Raw genomic sequence first — 24,606 nt, forward strand, 5'->3', positions numbered from 1 at the left:
TTCAATTTTAAAATTTTTATTTCTAAACTATACACACACTAATATACACACAATGTATACACACATTATATACACACATTATATATACACATATTCAATAAAATATAAAAATACATATATATACTATATATTGAGCTTTAAATTTTTACCTAATAACTGCAATCCGACGAGCAATTCCGTACAAAATCCGGGCACTATACACATACAACACAACAATATTACTATTAAAATTAAAAAACCCAAAAAATAATTTACAAAAACCAAAAATAAAACAATGTACATTATAAAAATGAATAGAAACTATATTTATACCTTAAAGGAGGTTGAGATTCAATGTTTTCTCAACAAAAAATGGTGGCCGGAGTTATACCCACTATATTTGAATAGGTTCGAATGACAGTTAAATAGGGAAAAAAATTAAAATTTTTTGGGTGTATAGGATTAAGTATCGAAAATAGAAGATTTTGCAACAAAAATGGGCTCAAATGGTTGAGAAATGGGGGAGAAATGGGTGGTGGAGGCGGTGGTCGGCGAGGGTTTTTCGTCTCTGCTAGGTACTGGTTCTTTGGCTTTGGCTGGGTTTGGTCGAGTGAGGAAGAAAGCTGAGGGAGGGTTTGTTTTATAACCCTATGGCGTCGGCTCCTTTATAGGAACCGACGCCATAGGGCTAAGCCTAAAAAAAAAACATTATTTCCCAACCGCCTCTAAATGGTATAATGCAATTTTATACCTACGATTTTTATCAAAAAACCGCCTCTAAATGTCAATTTCGAAAAAAAACGGGTATTTTCACACCCTTTAGCTTCCCTTTTTATAACTGGGAGTGAAAAAACAGCCTCTAAAGGCCAACATTGTAGTAGTGATTCATTTACTTTTGAGTCCAAAATTGCTCTTCCAATTTATGGCTCATTTCACAAGTTTGGATTCACTTTTAATCCATTTGTTCTTGCTTATGACAATGCAAGTCCAATAAAAGTGTAACTCTCATAGTCCACTTTTCCTTATCTCAAATATGAGATGATTATCTCTTATAATCTAATAAAAGATGTAACTTCTCAAAAGCCATCTTTTATTATCTCACAAAGTGAGATGTTTGTGAGATGTTCACCACCATATTGAATAAGAATTCAAAATATTCTTTATTCACAAAATAAATGATAATAATTTTCACAATAATAATAAACATTATTTTATTACTATCAACATTATTATCATACTATATATAACTCATATATTAATATAAAATGTATTTTACTAATTAACATCTGATATGTAACATACACATAATATATACATTAATTACACAACTATATATGTTACATACCTCACACATATATAACATATATATACACTTTAATATGTATGATATATATTATATACACATATATATATTATATACATGTCGCATATAAATACATAGAAATAATTATGTAATATCCAGATTAAAATAGTATTTAATTTTTTTTTTTTTTTTTTTTTGGATATTAATTGAGCGAGGATAATTATCTTGTTTCTTTGTGTTGTTAGTGAGTTGATATTATTGCTTAGAGTAGTTGTACCAATTTTCTAGAGAGAGTTAAAGTTGTATTAACTACGAAAGTAAAATATTATGGTATTTTTACAGAGTAAGTAATCGTTTAATTAAAGCCCAATATGAAGGTCCATTAGGGTTTTATAATATATTTAGTGAGTTTAATTAATTAATGTTAAAAAATTCGTAGGTTTGGATAAATTCGCAGGATTTAAAACTGTTTTACTAAAATGATCATATCTGGAGTTCTAGAGCTCGGATTGAGGTGATTTCAGTGGCGTTGGAAAGATAATTTAAAGATCTATAAATTTTGTAGAAATAACTATATCAGAATTCGTAATTTTTCTAGGTCAAAACTAAGCCCTAAAGTTACGAGATTGAGAGCTTACAATTTAAATTTAAAAGTTAGATATTTGTTTATTTAATAATTTATCATATTATTATTGTTATTATGTTTATATTATTATTATTCATAAAACTAAAGCTAATAAGAGTCAGAATAGTATAGGTTTCATTAACCCTAAAATTATATCGTTCTATTCTTCCCACCTATCTGAGCAAGACTAACCCTAAAAATTTTCAAGTCATCTTTCCATTACATCCTTAGCCAAATCTATACCACTCTTCACTCTCATCTTTGATCACCATCATCTTATGTCTATCGATCCAAGTAGCTTGATGTATTTGAGGTAAGAAACTCTACATTTACTTATTTATTGATCACAATAGGAGAATTTTCGTAGGTCTCCTTTTCTTATTTTTCAGAATGAAACATGTCTCAGTAAAACTGTCATATCTCTTTAAATACTCATCTGATTCTCGCAATCTTGGTATCTATAGAAAGCTTATTAAATTTCCTATAATTCTTATGAAGAAAGGTTTTACTGAATCGAAATTTATCTATGTCAAAAATTAGTATTTTTACGCTATTTGTTGTAAATCGTTTTTCATATTTTCTATATAAGTTGTTTCAGTAAAATCCGAATATCTCTCTGAATAATGATCCGATTCTAGCGATCTTGGTACTGTTGAAGAGATAATTCAATTTTCCAAATGTTTTATGAAGAAACCATTCACTAATTATTGATTATTCTAAGTCAAAATTATTGTTTTATTGCTGTAGTTCGAAATCCATTTGTTTCAGGATTTCTAGAAAACTGTTTCGGTATAATATCTATATCTCTTACGTTATAACTCCGATTTTAAAGATTTTAGTGTCATTAGAAAGGGAATTTGATTTTCTAAAACTTTTATGAAGAGAGTATTCTCTGATTTGGAATATTTCAGTATCAAAACTTTGTATTTCCGATGTCTCCTGTAATTCGTTACTCCATATTCCTTCTCAGAAATAGTTTCAGTAAAACTATCATAACTCCCTCAGTTTTAATCCATTTTTAATGATCTATATATCGTTGGAAAGATAATAGAATTTCCTATAATTTTTATGAAGGAAACTTTTACTGAATTCGTGTAGTTATTGGTCAAAAATAGTATTCTTTCTGCTGTACTGTAAGAGTGTGAATTTGAATGTTAGGGCATTGACCCATGTGTTATTATAGGTAGTAGTGACGAGATAACAAGTTTAAGCAGCGGGATTTGAGGTAAGGAAATTAGATAGTTTTGTATGTGTTTATCTACATAAATTTAAATTATTTATGTATTGAAATATGACTTATGATTTATTTTTATGAATATGTATATGGTACTGAGAATGTGTGGTATGGACACAATATGAGTTTGTGAATTGATACATAGATTATGGTTGTATGACTTGTATATGTTGTATGTTGTATGTTGTGTATTGTATGTTGTATGGTGTATGGTTTATGTTGTATGTTATATGTTGTATGCTAACGTCTCAGGTAAAGTGAGGGACCATGGTGGGGTATGATACGGGATAAGGCCGTTGAATGTAGAGATACCCTACCCTACATTTTACTGAGTCGTGTATGAGATTGTTATGGTGGGTATGATACAGTGATGTTACTGTTGAATATAGAGATACCCTATCCTATAACAATGGTAGGGCTGCATAGGCCCATGTTATTATATGGGCAGATTAGGCCCAGGATATTGTAGGGTCAGGCTAGGCCCGGGTTATGTAAGTAATGGCTATGATATGCCAATGTTGTGATAATGTTATTATTATCTATAGTATTGATATGATTATGTTATGAGTATGATATTGGAGTTATGATCTCTGTATATGTATACGGTGTGAACAAATAGTATAGACTTGTATGATAAAGGTTTCCATATGTACAGTTATTTGGTTATAGTTATAAAAGAGCATGTATGATATTGCTAAAACTTAATAAATACATTAATGGTATGTGTGATATTATATGGTATTGTTTGATAAGCATTTCCTTATTGAGCTTTTAGCTCACCCCCTTACTTTCCCCTACAGTATTAGACAGGGGAAGTATGTATAGTGAGTGTGGTCGGTTCCCGTACGTATACTGTGAGCGGCTACAGGCGGACAAACGATCTAGAACGCCAGTGGTGCCTTAGTTTTATTTTAAGCAGTTGATAAATCTAACACAGTGGAAATGCATTATTTAAAATCATTTACTTACTGTATCTTGTTTTACAAATGAAGGATCCTTCTCTGTTGCATTTTGATTTTTTTTAAAAATCCACTGTTGTATTTAAATTATTTTTTTTATCTTTTCAAATTATACATGAAAATAGTATTTTTGTAAAATAAGGCAAAATATCGGGGCGTTACAGTTGGTATCAGAGCCGATTGTCCGTTAGCCCGAAGGATACTCACGGTATACATACAGAAGACTGAAAAAGATCCCTCTCACTATTATGTAAGTGTTAGTTTTAATTTTCTTGGTATTGCCATTAATAGTTTTATATGTGATACATAGATTTTTGTTAAAATATGTTTCCTAGAATTAGTGGCTCATCTGTAGTGGGTGCTTAGAGAAATTAAGAGTATATTACCTGTTATGATTGATTACACTTTTTATGAAGAATATGAATAGGTTTTATTTTTCTTTATTGTCTTGAATTGAAACTAGGAAGGACAGTGTTCCTTTCTTGAAAATTTAGAATAAATTATATTAGGAATTCATAAGACTTTGTTTGATAAATAGAATATTACTAGTTAAGCTTGACAACATTAAGTTTAGATATATTCATGGAATCTTCTCTCCCTATAATTGAACTCTTTTGTTTCTATTAAATTAACCTTTCTTGTAAGAGCTCACACATGAAACTAGAAGATCAGTTAGAATCAATGTGAAAAGAACGACCAATAGAGGTGGGGGCTAAGGATGTGTGTTCCGCTGACCCACAGATGGTTGATGTTCTAGAAAACCCAATAATAGTTAAGGCTAACGATCTAATAGAGGTATTTGAAGGACTACGAGCATGACTAAGACAATTTGTTGAAGAGTTTTCACAGGCTCAGCAAAATATCACCAACACTAGTAGTGGAACTTGAAGCACATAATGAAATGTACCAATAGCCAACTAAGTACCGACGCATATATTTTCACCTATCTATGAATGGTTGAAGAAGCGGTCTCTACACCTAGCCATGAATGGAAGCCCAACATATAGGAAGTAGGGATGACTTAGAATAGTAGACGTTATACCAGACTGGGACAGTATAATTTACGAAACCTACTTATTAAGAAGGATGAAATAATAGATCTTTAAGGAGAAGGTACTATCTTGTTGGATATTCTATAAGTTACACATTCTTAAGTTAGATGGTAAGAAGTATGAGTACTGTATGCAAAGACATTGGAGATAAGTATGTTATAGAAATGAGTCAGGAGAGGACGATGCCATCATATAGAAAGGAGTGTAGTGTGCTGAATAGAATCCAAAATGAGAAGTTAGAAAGAGACATGATAAAATTACTAGAGGTAATAACTTATGAAGGTATCTTAAACACTAAGAGATAAGCAGAGCATCAACAAATATTAGATTACCGAAGGAAAGTTGTAAACTTTAAACTCAAGGTCATCTACTTGGTGGAGGAGATAATAGAGAAAAATGTGTATGGCTTCGACAGAGACATTTTCAAAGGAGAAAGACAAAAAAAGGTCCAGGCACGGCTAACAATTTGGGTACAACATGAATGAGAGACAACTAAGAGGGTGACTACTCGGAATTGATCACAACTACACAACTAAGAGATTGTGGATGCAGCTTTGTGGCGGGTGTACAACAAACAACTATAGAGAGTAGATCGCAAATTCAAAACTTGAGAAAGAGGAGGAATTAGCATTCAAGGGTGACATCCCTAGATTCCAAATACTCACTGATGCAACAACAATGGTGTGGAGTATAGCTCAATGAGAAAATGTTAGGAAAGCCTCACTTAGAGACGGGAGAAAAGTGAGACACAATTAGGACCAAAGTAACATATATTGAAGAATGTCATGGCATGTCAAGGACTATACAAGTTTTTGATAAGTGTTGGGATTAGAAAATACACTCATGCAACATAAAGGAATTCAAGGCACAACGTAAGCAAAAGATACTACAATCCAATTACGACTTATATTATGGGCAATAGTATAAGTATGTTGGAGTGTCATCTAATGAGAAACTAAGAGGAAAACTCACAAAGTCCAGCCCTGCTGAAAAGAGATGGTGTTTCTAGGCCCTATAGTGCCCGAGAAGAAAATGACTATGGATTTGTCAAAAGCTAAAATTGTTAAGAGCAAAAAAAAAAAGGAAAAATATTAGATATTTTTCTCAATCTAAAAAGCCAGTAATAGAGATCTTTGGAAGGACTCTCTCAAGCTGACAATAACTAACTTATTGCACACTACTAAGTCTTGTCCAATTGAAAGTGCAAAGTTAGAAGAAGAAAAAAAAACAAGATAGGTATTGATAATTTGGTTGTGTTTGGATGTAAAATGAGACGCTTGAACAAATTATTGACTTGTGCTTAAAGGTAGTATGGGAAGTAAGAATAAAAAATTCCTGACTAAAGAATTATAAATAGTGAGTCTCCCGTAATAAATCAAATACAAGTAGGGATATAGGAGGTATAATAGTGATGGACAGAGTAAGGTCTGTTCGGCATAGTTTGCAAATTATATATATAGTATCCTTACCCTGATAACTTGGATGATCAATACATTATGAGATTGGTATGGTTGACTTATTGTTAAAAGTCAACAAATAATAAATAGTTGAGCTACGATAAGCTATGGTAGGATTGAACTTATTTTAAAGGGGTTATTAGTGTGCTTTCTATGTTTTAATACATATATGTTATAGTCTTAAGTAAATAATCAGTATTGGAATGTATGTTTAAGAGATTTGGAAGATTTAGAGGTACAATTAAGAAGTTGAGATATTTTTTTTTTTTGGTGAATTAAAGAAGGCTACAATATATATAGGATATGAATATGGCTGGAATAATCAATGCTATGATAAGTATGAAGTTATGTGATACCTCAGATGGCTGGTATATTAGAAGAAGCAATCATTGAACATAACTATCAGAATCTATCGGCATTACAGATTTAAACTTCATCACTATATCGATGTAATACCAAAGTAGATAAAAGTTAGTATAGAAAACTAGCTAATCTCATAATCAAGTCAACTTGATTGAAGGGGGTAATGGAGGACCAAGCACCATAAGAGAGATTAGCAAAGAAAATACAATAGAGTGATACAAAAATCAGACAACAAAAGGATCCAAAGACGATTATCTTGGAAAATGGGAAGTCATGGCAAGTGCAACGAATGCATGGATAAATGAAATTAAGAAGTGAACGTTAGACAAAAAGGTGGTCGGATAGATAGTTCAATATTTATACATAGAAGACCTTTTAAAGAGATTCCATGTTTATTTCCAAGTGCCATGGAAAAAGTATCTATCGATGAGTAACAACTATGAAACTGCAAGAATGACACCGTAGCTTTACAGTGGGAAAAAAAAAAAAAGACAGAGAGAGAGTAAGATTTTAGTCTGTAATAACATTCAACGAGAGAATGGGAATAATTAAAGAGAAGTTTGCATAAGATCTTTTACCCTACTCTTTGTGTTTGTTATTTTGTATTGTTTAATGTGTTCTCAAGTGACATGTAAGGATGTTCATTTAGAGAATAAATACTGTGACTCTAAATGGCATGTAAGGATGCCCATAGAAGAATAAATAATTTCACTCTTAATGGCATGTAAGGATGCTCATAGAAGAATAAATAATTTCACTCTTAATGGCATGTAAGGATGGTCATAAGAGAAAGAAAAACTTTTCATATATTACGAGCATGTGATTGCAAAACTTATGTATTCAAAGCATGTATATGTAAGTTATTATGATGGAGTATATTTAGTATTTAAAGTAATGTATAGAGAAATAATAATACTTAATTAAGTTGTGTATATTTTATGTGTTATGGATTGACCGATAAGACATAGGTTAAATGCATGTTTATTGGGTCCATATATATATGGTAGATAATGAGGTAATTTAGTAAGTGGTGAAAGACATGACGACTCAACACCCCGAGTGTTGGTAAGTTAAATTTCGAGGACGAAATTTCTTTTAAGGAGGGTAGAATGTAATATCCAGATTAAAATAGTATTTAATTTTTTTTTTTTTTGGATATTAATTGAGCGAGGATAATTATCTTGTTTCTTTGTGTTGTTAGTGAGTTGATATTATTGCTTAGAGTAGTTGTACCAATTTTCTAGAGAGAGTTAAAGTTGTATTAACTACGAAAGTAAAATATTATGGTATTTTTACAGAGTAAGTAATCGTTTAATTAAAGCCCAATATGAAGGTCCATTAGGGTTTTATAATATATTTAGTGAGTTTAATTAATTAATGTTAAAAAATTCGTAGGTTTGGATAAATTCGCAGGATTAAAAACTGTTTTACTAAAATGATCATATCTGGAGTTCTAGAGCTCGGATTGAGGTGATTTCAGTGGCGTTGGAAAGATAATTTAAAGATCTATAAATTTTGTAGAAATAACTATATCAGAATTCGTAATTTTTCTAGGTCAAAACTAAGCCCTAAAGTTACGAGATTGAGAGCTTACAATTTAAATTTAAAAGTTAGATATTTGTTTATTTAATAATTTATCATATTATTATTGTTATTATGTTTATATTATTATTATTCATAAAACTAAAGCTAATACGAGTCAGAATAGTATAGGTTTCATTAACCCTAAAATTATATCGTTCTATTCTTCCCACCTATCTGAGCAAGACTAACCCTAAAAATTTTCAAGTCATCTTTCCATTACATCCTTAGCCAAATCTATACCACTCTTCACTCTCATCTTTGATCACCATCATCTTATGTCTATCGATCCAAGTAGCTTGATGTATTTGAGGTAAGAAACTCTACATTTACTTATTTATTGATCACAATAGGAGAATTTTCGTAGGTCTCCTTTTCTTATTTTTCAGAATGAAACATGTCTCAGTAAAACTGTCATATCTCTTTAAATACTCATCTGATTCTCGCAATCTTGGTATCTATAGAAAGCTTATTAAATTTCCTATAATTCTTATGAAGAAAGGTTTTACTGAATCGAAATTTATCTATGTCAAAAATTAGTATTTTTACGCTATTTGTTGTAAATCGTTTTTCATATTTTCTATATAAGTTGTTTCAGTAAAATCCGAATATCTCTCTGAATAATGATCCGATTCTAGCGATCTTGGTACTGTTGAAGAGATAATTCAATTTTCCAAATGTTTTATGAAGAAACCATTCACTAATTATTGATTATTCTAAGTCAAAATTATTGTTTTATTGCTGTAGTTCGAAATCCATTTGTTTCAGGATTTCTAGAAAACTGTTTCGGTATAATATCTATATCTCTTACGTTATAACTCCGATTTTAAAGATTTTAGTGTCATTAGAAAGGGAATTTGATTTTCTAAAACTTTTATGAAGAGAGTATTCTCTGATTTGGAATATTTCAGTATCAAAACTTTGTATTTCCGATGTCTCCTGTAATTCGTTACTCCATATTCCTTCTCAGAAATAGTTTCAGTAAAACTATCATAACTCCCTCAGTTTTAATCCATTTTTAATGATCTATATATCGTTGGAAAGATAATAGAATTTCCTATAATTTTTATGAAGGAAACTTTTACTGAATTCGTGTAGTTATTGGTCAAAAATAGTATTCTTTCTGCTGTACTGTAAGAGTGTGAATTTTAATGTTAGGGCATTGACCCATGTGTTATTATAGGTAGTAGTGACGAGATAACAAGTTTAAGCAGCGGGATTTGAGGTAAGGAAATTAGATAGTTTTGTATGTGTTTATCTACATAAATTTAAATTATTTATGTATTGAAATATGACTTATGATTTATTTTTATGAATATGTATATGGTACTGAGAATGTGTGGTATGGACACAATATGAGTTTGTGAATTGATACATAGATTATGGCTGTATGACTTGTATATGTTGTATGTTGTATGTTGTGTATTGTATGTTGTATGGTGTATGGTTTATGTTGTATGTTATATGTTGTATGCTAACGTCTCAGGTAAAGTGAGGGACCATGGTGGGGTATGATACGGGATAAGGCCGTTGAATGTAGAGATACCCTACCCTACATTTTACTGAGTCGTGTATGAGATTGTTATGGTAGGTATGATACAGTGATGTTACTGTTGAATATAGAGATACCCTATCCTATAACAATGGTAGGGCTGCATAGGCCCATGTTATTATATGGGCAGATTAGGCCCAGGATATTGTAGGGTCAGGCTAGGCCCGGGTTATGTAAGTAATGGCTATGATATGCCAATGTTGTGATAATGTTATTATTATCTATAGTATTGATATGATTATGTTATGAGTATGATATTGGAGTTATGATCTCTGTATATGTATACGGTGTGAACAAATAGTATAGACTTGTATGATAAAGGTTTCCATATGTACAGTTATTTGGTTATAGTTATAAAAGAGCATGTATGATATTGCTAAAACTTAATAAATACATTAATGGTATGTGTGATATTATATGGTATTGTTTGATAAGCATTTCCTTACTGAGCTTTTAGCTCACCCCCCTTACTTTCCCCCTACAGGTATTAGACAGGGAAGTATGTATAGTGAGCGTGGTCGGTTTCGTACGTATCGTGAGCGGCTACAGGCGGACAAACGATCTAGAACGCCAGTGGTGCCTTAGTTTTATTTTAAGCAGTTGATAAATCTAACACAGTGGAAATGCATTATTTAAAATCATTTACTTACTGTATCTTGTTTTACAAATGAAGGATCCTTCTCTGTTGCATTTTGATTTTTTTTAAAAATCCACTGTTGTATTTAAATTATTTTTTTTATCTTTTCAAATTATACATGAAAATAGTATTTTTGTAAAATAAGGCAAAATATCGGGGCGTTACAAATTATTTCTACATATTTAATCTCGCAATATATATATTATATTATATCTTATCATATATATATATATATAATACACATAACTCATATTCATGCTATATATTATATATCTCATATATATACATATAATAACATAATATAAATTCAAATATCATATTATATACTACTATATATATTAATATGATACAAACACATAATCACATATATGTCACATATATATAACTCATATATATCATATATATTATCACATTATATACCACCATGCTCACCCATGAATGGTTTTCACATAAAATCTATTATCCTTGTATTCTCACAATCTTGATTTATCACCTCTTCCATTGAAAAAAAATAAGCTTTTGATTGTTAGAGATTTTATTACAATGGAAGAAAATCAAGATATTACAACTCTATTGTAATACAATACAAGGACCAACAAAGAGATTAAATAAATATTACAACAACATAATATACAATATATATATACAGTATATATATTATATATAAGAAATGTAGAAGAAGATAAGAACACATGTAATATAAAATATGTATATATATATAACAAGAGAATAATATATATATACACTCACTCACAACCTTGAGTGTAGATTAGTGGGGATCACCATGACTTAAACAAGGTATTACACCTTTGTCCAAAAGCTTATTTCTCCCTATCTCTAAGCACCAAGAGAACTCTCTAAGAAATAGCTTTGGGAATTATCAAGCCTTTTAGGGTTTTCTAGCAAAGTGCTTTCTTGATAGAAAACTTGACATCTCTTACTCCCAAATGAGCACCATAGACCTCCTTTATATAGTGTTTAGGATATCACCATTTGAAATTCAAAATTCATAAGTCATAACCTCCATGGATGTTATGGACTCAATAAAGAGATGTAACTCATGCACACCATAACTCCTATAGAGATGTAACTCATGCACAACATAACTCCTATACCATTAAGAATTTCAAATAAAGATGTGTAACACCTTTTACACTCTTAAAGTTGGTGATAATGGTGGAAGTTACTCATAGTAACAACTCCTCCAAATATTACAAAATGATGACAGATAATATATAATGTCATATGTTACATATTAGTTTGTTACATGTATTTAATCTACACATTATATTATTGATAAATAATATAACACTTAGTACTACTCCAATTTAAAAGCAATGCCCACTACAAGAATGATTAGTTTTACAGGCGTTTTACAATTGATACGCCTGCAAAAGATTACCAATAAAGGCGCTGAACAGTGGAAAAGCGTTCATAAAAGTAGCCATACTTTTGTGGGGGCTTTCAGCTGGTCTATAAAAGTTTCAAAAATAACACAGACACTTTTAAAGCATCTGTAAATGTGTAAACACTTTTACGGACGGGCTTTTTGATAAAAATGAAAACAGTCTAGCCCAGTTACTCTTTTATTCAATTTTCAGCTCAGCCCAGCCCAGTTACTATTTTCATCTCAATTCAATTTTTATTACACGCAGTCAAAAGATAACCCTAGCCTTCCACGTTGTCGTCGTCGCCGCCGCCATGCCGCCACCTCTCCGTCGACGTCGCCATTGCTGTTGGTTCTAGTTCTTCGCCGTTGTGGAGGTTCTTCATTGCCATTTTCGCTGCCTCCATTGGTTCTCTCCTCTTGTATCTGAGGTAGTATTACACTTTTACATTTTCCTTTTCTCTAGATTTTGATTACATTTTCATTTTCGCTACCTCATGATTCATCTCTTCTCTGTAAGTTTCTCTCTCTCTCTCTCTCTCTCTCTCTATATTTATATATATAAGAGAACCATATACCCTGTTTTTGTATTAATTCCAATCTTTGTTGCTGTTTCATTGATTTCCCTTCTATTCTTTCAAATTCAAGTTCACTTGTTAGTGTTATGAGCCATTGATTAGTAATGTGTTTAAGTTTAGATTTGTGTATTTTAGTGTTTGTTAAGCTTGTTGAATAAGTAGAGGAATGTTTTCTTAGGTTTTGTTAAACAATCCACGAAAAGAGTGATGATTCATTGCCTTACTTTTAGTCGTGTGTTTAAGGCTGTATTGCTAAAAAAAGAGCAGTATCACAAAATGAAAAAGAGAAGTGATGATTATATGTTGGGGCAGCCCCCAGTCAAAGTTGGCTAGAACTCAAAATAAGTTGCATAAATTATGTGTTTAAACATTGAACTCCTAAATTCTTTAGCTTTGACCTTTACCAACAAATGATCATATTAGGCAGCAGAGTACCAACCCATCAAATTTTCTTGAAAAGTAAGAGATTTCAAGTACTAATGTGGTAGTCACAGTGTGCTAGTCATGGTCTTGATGTGGTAGCAGGGAATGAATGTGTTGTTTGTTTAGGGGTCCCATATGGGAATGCCCATGTGACCTCCCATTTTGTTTTTCTATCTTCTGTGTTTTCTTTTAGACTTTTGTAAATTAAGGCATAGCTGTAATAAGAAGTGATCCAGAGTGTGCATTTATATATAATAGTATATATGCCCACTTGATGGCCAGCAGGGAAATTTATTTTTTTATATATTTTTGTTTAAAAGTATATATACATATATTTTTTTTTTTTTAAAAAAAAAGTCTTAAAGAGTAGTTATGATTATAATTTATAATTCATGATAAATCAATATATCTGTTTTATTCTTTGCAGTCATCTCCTGACTTGAATGTTCGGAAAGAAAAAAAAATTCAAAAATATTGCCTAATTATGTTATTATTATTGTTATTAGTTTATAATGTTTTACTAGTTTCATTTCTTGATGAGTTAATTTTGTAAAGTTATAGTTAAAGCTTTTAAAAAGGTCCCCAGTGAGAGCAGACAGATCATTCACCTGCTCTGTTGACAAAACAACAGTATAATCAAGTTTTTTCTGCCAAGCATAAAATATGTTTGAATTTTGTTTTTATTTCTTATGCAGAATACTGAATCTAATTTCTACAACAGCAAGAATACATATTCAGAATTATACTTTATTCTACCACCTATCTTTACTTAGAGAAGTTTCCCTTGCAGGTATAATTTTTATCTAACACCTAAATGACTCAAATTTTATTGTATTTTTATATATGCATATGGTTTTGGGTTCATGCTATTATATTTTTATCTACTTGTCTATTTATATTAGGATTGTTTCAAAGGAATATATGCCAACTCTTGATTTATGTTCTTTCTATTACTTAAATGACTCAAATATCATGATACATATATAGTTTTGTTCGTGACATTATATTTTACTTTGCTCAACTTTCTACTCTAATAATTTATTAGGATGGTTTCAAAGACATATATTTCAACTTATGGCTTATGTTTTTCTTTCATTTTAATGTATCATGATATATACATGTGTTTTTCCTACTAGAAATGTCAATTGATAAAAGTTGGATGACTATAGAGAATCGGTTATCAATAGAGTATATAAAAGGTGTAAAGGCATTTGTTGAAAGAGCGAAGGCTTATATTAATACACAAGGTCAAGTTAGGTGTCCATGTGGCTTTTGTTTGAATCGAAGTTTCCAAGACTTATATATAGTTGAGCATCATTTGGTACAAAATGGTATTCAACAAACATATACCATTTGGTCATACCATGGAGAGTCTTTCCAGTCTCAACAATATGAAAATAACGACTTAGTGGATGATGGTGATGATGATAGCGATGAAATGGCTAATGTGTTAGCTGATATTTGCGGACATGATGAGTTTGGAGAAACAAGTAATGTTAACGAGGAATCATTAAATGGAGATCCTACAAGCTGTAATGAAGAGACTATCAAACTTGATGAATTGTTGAATGAAATGGAGAAAGAGTAATATCCAGGCTGTCAAACTTTCTTAGCACTTAATTTCTTAGTGAAATTAATGCATGTAAAGGTGATTAATAAATGGAGTTATAATTCATTTGATCAGCTTCTCGCTTTATTAAAGAAAGCTTTTCCTCAAGGGACGTATTTAGCAGAATCTCATTATGAAACAAAGAGAAAGTTGCGAAATCTTGGGCTAGGGTACAAGTCCATTCATGTTTGTAAGTATGATTGTGCTCTATTTTGGAAAGAAAATTCTAAGTTAGAAAATTGCCCAATTTTTGGTGAAAGTCGTTGGGTTGATAGTAAGGGAAGTGGAAAAAAAGTTCCTCATAAAGTTCTGCGCTATTTTCCATTGACTCCACGATTGAAACGTTTGTATAGTTCTAGACATACATCCAAGGATATGAGGTGGCATGATGCCGAGAGACCAAAAGAAAATGGTGTGATGTGACACCCAGCTGATGCTCAAGCTTGGAAAGACTTTGATCAGAAATACCCTGACTTTGCGGCAGAAGTAAGAAATGTAAGATTGGGCTTGGCAACAGACGGATTTAATCCATTTGGAAACATGAGTCTTTCATATAGTATGTGGCCAGTTATTGTAGTTCCATACAACTTACCACCTTGGAAGTGCATGAAACCAGAGTCAATGATGTTATCTCTTTTAATACCTGGTCCTAATGCACCTGGAAAAGACATGGATATCTTTTTGAGGCCTCTTGTAGATGAGTGGAAGGAGTTATGGAAAAATGGCGTACTTACTCGAGATGTAATAGATGACTCTATATTCCGAATGCGTGCTGCAGTAATTTGGACTATTAATGATTACCCTGCATATGCTTTAATGTCTGGATGGAGTACTAAAGGGTATAAAGCTTGTCCAACATGCAATGAAGAAACCCCGTCTGTTGGAATAAGGAGTAAGGTAGCTTACATTGGGCATAGGCGTTTCCTTCCAATGAATGATCCGATGAGAACAAGTAAACACTTTGATGGAAAACCAGAATTTAGGCCACCACCTACACTATATTCTAGCGATGTGATCTTGAGACAATTAGAAAAACTACAGACAAAGTTGCCCGGAAAGCACAAGATGTATGGAGGTGTTAAACACAATCGTTCACTTGCTGAACTTAATTGGGCTAAAAAAAGTATCTTTTTTGAGCTTGATTATTGGCCACATCTATCATTGAGACATAACCTAGATGTAATGCATATTGAAAAAAATGTGTGTGATAGTGTTTTGGGGACTCTTTTAAGCATTGATGGAAAATCTAAAGATAGAGATAAAGCGAGACTTGATCTTTTAGATATGAATATTCGAAAAGAGTTGCATCTTTATAAAGTGGGTAATAAGTGGAAGAAACCTCGAGCTCCTTACACACTCAGTGTTGATGATAGACATAAATTTTGCCAGTTTATAAAATCAGTCAGATTTCCAGATGGATTTGCAGCTAATTTATCAAAGAATGTGAATGAAAAAGAGGATAGGATATCTGGTCTTAAATCACACGATTGTCATATCTTATTTCAAAGATTGTTATCTGCTGGCATTCGACCATATTTGAAGAAGGAGATTCGTGAGGCGATAACTGAATTTTGTAATTTTTTTCAACAACTCTGTGCAAGGACTTTGAATGTTGGCGACCTTGAAAAACTTCAAGAGAACATAGTAATCATTCTTTGCAAGTTGGAAAAAATATTTCCTCCAGCTTTCTTTGATATAATGGTCCATTTGGCTTTGCATTTGCCACGAGAGGCAATTCTTGGTGGACCTGTGCATATGCGATGGATGTACCCTTTTGAAAGAGCTGTGTCTGTTTACAAGAAATATGTAAGAAATCGGGCACGTCCCGAGGGTTCTATAGCTGAAGCTTATATTGTGAATGAAGCCCTAACATTTTGCTCCATGTATTTTCGTGACATTGAAACTCGATTCAACCGACCAGATAGGAATCAAGACGGAGTTGTAAAACAATCATATAACCAACTCTCTGTTTTTAAGCACGTGGGTCGTGCATTTGGAAAGCAAGAGGTTATAGTTTTAAAACCTACTAAACGTAAAAAAGCTGAATGGTACATCTTGAATAATTGCCCAGAAATTCGCAAGTATATTGATGAACACATGGAACAACTAAAGGCTCGAGGGAATCATAATTTGGATCAAAAACAGGAAATTGAGTTTCCTCAGTGGTTTAGAAATCGGGTAAGTATCTAAACTTATTCTTTAAGTTCATATTAACAAATTAGTAGAACACAAGATGACATTGTTTCTTTTATTGTTGCTTGTGTTAGATCAATCAATTACGAAAGAGTGGATCAAAGGAGGTGTCAGATGAAATATATGCCATAGCAAATAGATCATATTCCTCTGCATATTCATATCCCGAGTGTATCATTCATGGTGTGAGGTTTGTTGCTGAGAAACAAGATATTAACCACAAAACACAAAATAGTGGCATTTGTGTTCCTGGGATAGGCGGGACTAACTTTTATGGAGTCCTTGAAGATATTATTGAGATGTCATATCTAAGAGGATATAATGTACTATTATTTAAGTGTAAATGGTATGACACTAGAAATAGAAATATCCAAGAAGATGGAAATTTTACTAGTGTGTTTGTTCGTGATCTATGGTGTCAAGACGATCCATTTATACTTGCATCACAAGCACAAATGGTATTTTATACTAATGATGATAAGAATGAATCTAATTGGAGACTTGCACACAAAGTCAGTAATCGAAATATATGGGATGTTCCAAATATTAATGTCGATGCCAAGCAGAGGAAAATTACTATGACATCCCAATATTTCAAGAAGATAATTCTTCTAATTTTCGCATATGGATTAACTTCCAGCGCTTGATAATATGCAATTTCATCCTTACGATGATGCCGAAGCAGAAGATGTCAACGCTAATGTAGATGAACTACTTCAAGTAAGGGTGAATAATGAGGTTTTAGTTGATGATGGTGATTTTGAAGATGATACACTTGGAGAATATGAAGACGAGGAAAGTCATCTAGAAGATGATGATGATACATCTGATTATGAATAATAAGTATATTTGTCTCTTTTTATTCTTTTCAATTTTATATTTTTCTATTCTAATATTTGATTATGTTTATATCTTTTATTCTTGTGCATTCTATGAAATATTAATTTTTTTTTCCTCTCTTGTATTGCAGAAGTATGTCTTCTTCAGCAACTATTCCTACTGAAAGTTCTAATGAGAATGGATTTCAGACACAGAAAAGAAAAGTACGAGGCCAGTCCAAAGGTGCTAATGTGGAGAAAAAAATTAAGAAAACCAAAAATCCATTGGTGGTGGAATTTGATGCGGCTACAGGAAAATCTTATGGAGATAATGGGAAAGCTTTCAACAACATGATTGGGCAACAAGTTCGAGATGTGATTTCTCCTAGTATATTTCGTTGGGATGATGTGCCAGAAGAAGACAAAACTTTAATTCTAGAACGATTACAAGTAAGTAATTAACTAACTAGTATAAATAATAAACTTTAATATTATTTATTAGTAGCAATATTTGGATTGCGAGCACATTACTCGTTCTACCTTTTTTTTTTTAGTTTAACTGTAAAATGATCTTATTTTAATAATTATTTGATTATAGCATATTCATTAACCTATTTGTATTGAATTATGCAGTTGAAATTTGTTTATGATTGATCCAACATACTCATTTTAGATGAGATTGAAAGACTAGTCATGAAGTCATTTAGAGGATGGCTGCATATTTTAAAAAAGCATTGGAAATTGATGGTTGGAGAGAAAGACCCAAATGCACCTAGAACAAATCCACCAGAGAATATACAACTTTCAGATTGGCTGAATCTTTGTGACTACTTTTGTTCGGAAAAACAGAAGGTAAAGTGTAATTTTAACATAGTTCATTTGTCTTTTTCACCTCTTTATAGTTTTTGTTTGTTATACATGTAATTGTGCATGACTAGGATGGCCGCAAATCTCTTTAATTAACTGAAAACTTAATTTGTTTTGCTTTCTACAGGTATTTTCACTATATATATATATATTGTTTGTTTTTTGAGAAAATTTATTCTGCTAGTTGTGTGAATTGAGTCATTTTTTTGTATATGCATATATATGAATTGGATATATATGAAGCTCTGTTATCAATGATGACTTATCTGTAACTGTGTATGGATTTAGAACTATTTTTGTTATCAATGATGTTGGGGCTGCACCATATGTGTCTTCTTCGTTGGTAGTATCCTTGTTAGTTGGAATTTTTAGATGACTTTTGTCATAATTTATTGTGTTCTTCTAATGATGACTTATCTGTAACTAATATCATTTGTTTTGCATTTGATTGCATTCCATTTGTTTTATGCTCTTCGTTAGAGCTTTTTACTTGTTTTCTTCATACTTGTGTATAATTTAGATTGTTAAATATCAACCTTGAAATATATATTTGTATATATATGACTTCGAAATGTTTGTTATACTTGTTTAACTAGTCATGATCATATTAGGCAGCAGAGTAATGGTCTTCATGTGGTAGCAGGGAATTAATGTTGGTAGTAGGGAACATTTAAATGTTTTCTCTGTTAACATTTAAAGTGCTGAAACTGGGGTATACTTAATACCATGCATGTTTAGTCTAATATTTTCTTTAGTGTCATACCGTGTAATTAATCTTTTGTTTAGTCTAAAACTTTGTTTTATTAACATTTTTTTATACAGGAACTATCGGAGAAAAATTCTGCTAATCGTTCAATGATGCCATTTGAAAGTCGTCATGGTTCAAAGTCTTATTTCTCTCATATGAAGAGCAAGGTAATATGATAAATATTTATTTTATTTTATTTTTTATCATTTTAATTTATTTTATATTTGTCATACTAATTATTTATATATTTAATTATAGGAGGATCCAACCACAAAAGAATTGTCTAGTTTGGTGGATAATTTCAAAGATATGCACTGGCATCCAACAAAAGGGTGGATAAATAAAACTGCAAGTGATAAGTTTGTAAGTTTAAAATCATATCATACCACATTATCTAACAGCCCTTGCATGTTATTTGTCATTGTTTCAACTTGTGTAGTTATATTAGAACCTTGACTAAAATCTGTTTGATTCAACTTGATTGTTATACTTACCTAACACAGTACTGGTCATCATAATATAATTAATATGAATATAGAGTTTATTAGATTGTATATGATGTTAAATATTATATATGAATTACTTAATTTGTAGTTGAAAGAAAATTAGTCATGGAAAATGTAAATACAAGTACTAGCAAAAAAATTATAACCTGAGTTTACAATATTTCAGTTTTCTGATCATGAGTTTATTCAAACCTATATATTTATAGGAAATACTCTTTATGTATGTTCACCTCTCATAAACTATATTTGATGACTCAGTTGGTACCATTTTCTGTCCTTCTTGTTTTTGGCATTCTCTTTCTGTACATGTATGATTATGATGTGATTAATTAATTATTTGCTTTGTTACTGTTTTTATTGTTAATTTGTTTGTTCTAATATTGCAGACAGAGATGGACAATTTGCGTTCTACTCAGAGAACAAATATTAGTCAGCCTGCAGGTTCTGACGTTACTGTTGACCAGCCAGATATTTTGTCTGACGACCAAATTGTTGATATGGTATTGGGAACACGTTCACGTTATAAGAAAGGAAGAGGTCCAATGCCTAGGTTGAAGGTGATTGGTGGAACAAGAGCTGCTAATAACTTTGTCTATAATCTATATAAAGATCAAGTTGCTACCATTGTTTCTCTTACACAAAAGCTAACAGAGACTCAAGATAATTTTGAAGGACTTATAGAGCAATTGAAGAAACATTTGCCAGGTTTCAACTACCAGCCTCCAAATGTTAGTAATGCCTCTTCATCCAATGCCTAAGATGCAATTTGTGAAACTTTATGAAAATATTGTATGAATATGAATATTTGTGTTGAACTTTTGGGTTGATTCTAGTTTTATTTGAGAATTTAGTTAGTATAATGAAATTTTAGAAAACAATATTATGTATTAAACATTTTAAAAGAAATGAATGCAACATTAGTTTTACAAATATTTGTGTATAAATATCAAATATTTGAATTAATTTTGGAAAGCAATTGTATTAAATAATTAATTTTTTTCTTTTATTAAAATACTTTTGCAGGCGCTTTAAATGCGTCCACAAAAGTATTATTAGCTTTTTGTGGGCGCACTAAAAGCGCCTACAAAAGTAATTTAAAAAAAAATAAATTTATTTCTAATAATATTTTTAGGCGCTATTGATGCGCCTGCAAAGAGTTTTTAACTTTCCGTACGCGCTCCAACTCCCGTCCGCACGGATTTTTCCAGACGCGCAAATGTGGACGCTGGAGGACGCGCGAAAATTCGTCTGCAATACTTTTGCAGGCGCTGTATTGGACTTTTGCAGACGCTAAATTGCGCCTGCGAAAGTGCTAATCTTTGTAGTGGCCACCAATTTTTATTAGATGAGAATAAGAGACATGCATCAATCTCACGAGCTACCGAGAAATAATCACAATGAATCTTTCATGGTGTAATCCCTCAATACTTATTAACTTAATGTTACTCAATACAATTTTTCAATCCTAGCTCTCTCTCTCTCTATAATTAAGATCAGCAGTCCCCTAGGCCAACGAACCCAATTTGTATGCTGTTATTGTTGACTGTTAAGTTAGTTAATAAATAACTAACTAATTAGCCGAATATTTTGTTGGGGGTTTAAGAAATAATGTCACATTCCATATTATTTGTAAGAAAATTTGTGAACTTAATGACGAAGGCTCCAAAGCAGCATATATGAGGTCTAGATATTTACTGAAGTTGCTAAGCGTATGAGCAGGTTTTGGAATGCCAATGCTGCTATGATGTTTCACATCTAGAGAATTTCTACTGGAGTCAATGCATTATAGGACTACTGATTCAATTCTAAAGCAAACTAAAATATAAAGAATAGAATTACTTTTATTATGCCTACAAATGTATTATCAAATCTTGAATACTAGGCCAAATGGGTGTTGATTAGGTTGTACTTATTAGAAGTTGACACACAATTCTGATTCATTTAAAAGAGATTAATTTAATATTAATTATTTTTTTTATTTTTTTTGCATACACATAATTTTATATAAACATAAGTTATACAAATGTGTATTAGAGTACAATACAATTATATCTCAATTTCAAAATCATGTAGACATGACAAATAATAGTTCTATTCGGTATAAATTATAGGAAATGGATTTAGATGATACACACATTTAGTGTCCTTAAACCTATTATTATTACTATTATTAGTACCGTTTACAAGGGGAATCTTCAGACGACACTTGACCGTGCTTTTAAAATCTCCAATATGCATCTGATCAACTTTAAAACTATTTACCATCTTCACCTTAATAAATAAAGGGAAAATCCCATCACTCTTCCTACGATTAAACCTCTTCATCATCTCACCAGAGTCAAACGACACCGTTTTCTCGCCTTCAAACGACACCCAACTGTAGTCAAAGGGACTACTCGCCCCCGGCGGAAGGTACAACGACAACAGATTCGACAGGCCAACTCCGAGAAACTTGTCGTCGTAATAAGCGCAGATATTGGTATCGGTGCTGGAATCAGAGTGGATGCCAATTCTCTTGTTGGGATTTCTGATGGTCACGTTGAGGATAAGTTTGAAGTGAAGGGTTTTCTTGGCTGATACGTAATCGAATTTGGTGAAGGCTGCGTGGGCCACGTGGAACTTCATCTGGTGTGGGTTTATGATGATGCAGGAGATAGTTATGGCGAGGCCTGTTAGGACTATAGCGACAACTAATATGAGGAAGAGTAGTCTTAAGCAGCTGCAGCAGCAACGGCTGCAGCATTCGGAGTTTGCGCCGCGGCCTGGGCGGTAAACGGAGTTTTGCCGACAGATTGGTTGTGGGTCTGGAGAATTAGAAGTTGTAGTTTGTTTTTCTTGATCATCTTTCATTTGAATGTGAGAGAAAGAGAAGGTCAAATTGAGTTTGTTGGAAAAATATTTATTAGCTAGCTATATAGATATTAGTAGAAGTATATATTATGATCAAATGATATTGAATTATATATTTATATAGACGTGTAGCAATGTGAAATGCACGTTGCTTATAATCAGGGACGGACGCAGTAAAGAAAGTAGCCCCCACTGAAAAAATAGTATTAAAAAAAAATTAAATATTTTTTATTTAATTAAATAATTATATAACAAAATAGTAACTTATAATTATATATATATTTCAACTAAATTAATACCAACCAAATAAACAATAAAACTATGAATATATATGTATATTGAAATCTTAAGATTCTCAACTCAATAGAGCCAAGAGCTCCTCTTGTTTATGGAATTTAGACAACACATAACGCTGCTATAGTATATTGAAAGAAAATTAAGAATACTCGAATTACGTATATAAATATATGCAAGTATATCCGCTTAATTAAAATCATGTTAATTAACATAATTAATACACGAATTATCAGTCTCGCTGGCCAAACTTCTAGCGTGCTTGTCAAAGGGATCTTGTACAAACTTTGATTTGAACAACGAAAAACAGAGATGATGGGAAAAGTACTAATTAATCCATGTGAATAATTAATATAACTTTGTTATATAGAAATGAAATAACGCGTTATAATAACCATGCAGCTAGTTATTGAATAAATATTATGTTTAATGTAATGAAAAACCAGTATGATTGAACTTGAACATACTTCCTAATTACCCAGCAGTAACATTAATAATCAATATATGATAAATTATAAATCAAAACAACAAGTACATGTATATATATATATGATATTTGTACCATATATATAAACCGTTACAATGAATCTTCGATCAATAATTAATAAACAAAGTAAAAACGACACATTATTAAATTACCTAGTACAAACATTTAAATATATAAAGAAAAACTCAGATAATAATAATATTCCATATCGAGGGAGAGAAACATTTGATGATCTCATCAGTCAGTATAAATGACGAGAAGTGGGTTGAAATCAACGTCGCACTTGGTAGGATTAAAAGCAGTAGAGCTAGTACCACTCAAAGGAACCTTCAAACCACATTTAACCTTAACCTTAAAATCACCAATATTCATGCTTCCCAATCTCACACTAGTATAGAAATGAATCTTCAAATCAACAGGGTAAACCCCAGAATTACCATTCCTCTCCTTAAACTCCACAACCTCCTCCGACTCTAACCTCACCTTTCCCTGTCCCGAAAGCCACGTGTCGACAACCCGCGTGGTCTTCGGGGGTTGGTAAAACGACACAAGATTCCCCGAGTCGAATTTCTCGCCGTAGTAATAAGCTTCTGTCTCGACTAGGTCGTACTGGAACCCTATCCTCTTGTTAGGGTTACGTACGGTGACTGAAAGGCGAAGGTTGTACAGAAGATTTGTGTTGTCATTAGAGAGACTGAACTGAGTGAAGGAGGCTTCGGTGACGTGGAATTTCATCTTTCTGGGATTGACTGCGATCCAGAAGAATAGTATGGTGAGTCCAATGACGACAACCACGGCTGCTACGATCTTCAAAATCAAGGCTTTTCGGCTTTTGGGCTCATCAGACTCCGGCCCATTTTCATCGGTGGTTGGTTTCTCGATATCTGACATTATATTCGAATAAAAGAAAAGTCGATATGAGAAAGGCAAATAAGAATTAAGAATTAAGAATCGTTGAGTTGAGTTGAGTGAGTACATGTCATAACTGGGGAATGGGGTTTTATAGAATGGATATAATGGTTTGTGAACTGAGTAAGTTAGTTATAATTAATTGTTTGTATTGTTTGTGGTTTAATACCTTACAATCTCGTTAATTAGGTCGTT

General features: G+C 31.9%; 4 protein-coding genes across 6 annotated transcripts; 2 read left to right on the plus strand and 2 right to left on the minus strand.

The window, feature by feature from the left end:
* The first annotated feature begins 12,376 nt into the window (after nt 1-12,376).
* Nucleotides 12,377-20,686, plus strand: LOC133030040 (uncharacterized). 3 transcript variants are annotated; one of them, XR_009683941.1, is made up of 2 exons: nt 12,377-12,560; nt 13,826-13,915. XR_009683941.1 is itself a non-coding variant. In XM_061102270.1 (2 exons), the coding sequence occupies exon 2, from the start codon at nt 20,264-20,266 to the stop codon at nt 20,627-20,629; it is 366 nt and encodes a 121-aa protein (XP_060958253.1). In that variant the 5' UTR covers nt 12,377-12,560; nt 20,258-20,263; the 3' UTR covers nt 20,630-20,686. The 3 variants fall into 3 exon arrangements, 2 of the variants coding, with proteins under 2 accessions (XP_060958253.1, XP_060958252.1); XM_061102270.1 differs by lacking the exon at nt 13,826-13,915 and adding an exon at nt 20,258-20,686; XM_061102269.1 differs by lacking the exons at nt 12,377-12,560; nt 13,826-13,915 and adding exons at nt 19,630-19,728; nt 20,258-20,686.
* Nucleotides 15,280-17,772, plus strand: LOC133030449 (uncharacterized). Its single transcript, XM_061103192.1, has 3 exons — nt 15,280-16,917; nt 17,007-17,448; nt 17,573-17,772. Exons 1-3 carry the CDS (start codon nt 15,280-15,282, stop codon nt 17,770-17,772), a joined length of 2,280 nt encoding a protein of 759 aa, XP_060959175.1.
* Nucleotides 20,687-21,869: 1,183 nt separating the features above from the next.
* LOC115699862 (NDR1/HIN1-like protein 3) lies at nt 21,870-22,871 on the minus strand. Its single transcript, XM_061102503.1, has one exon. The coding sequence runs from the start codon at nt 22,719-22,721 to the stop codon at nt 21,963-21,965; it is 759 nt and encodes a 252-aa protein (XP_060958486.1). The 5' UTR covers nt 22,722-22,871; the 3' UTR covers nt 21,870-21,962.
* A 547-nt stretch (nt 22,872-23,418) lies between these two features.
* LOC115701169 (NDR1/HIN1-like protein 3) lies at nt 23,419-24,490 on the minus strand. The gene has a single exon (XM_030628881.2). It carries the CDS (start codon nt 24,478-24,480, stop codon nt 23,740-23,742), a length of 741 nt encoding a protein of 246 aa, XP_030484741.2. The 5' UTR covers nt 24,481-24,490; the 3' UTR covers nt 23,419-23,739.
* Nucleotides 24,491-24,606: the final 116 nt, after the last annotated feature.

This window comes from Cannabis sativa, chromosome 8, assembly GCF_029168945.1.
Source record: "Cannabis sativa cultivar Pink pepper isolate KNU-18-1 chromosome 8, ASM2916894v1, whole genome shotgun sequence".
NCBI classification, from domain to species: domain Eukaryota; kingdom Viridiplantae; phylum Streptophyta; class Magnoliopsida; order Rosales; family Cannabaceae; genus Cannabis; species Cannabis sativa.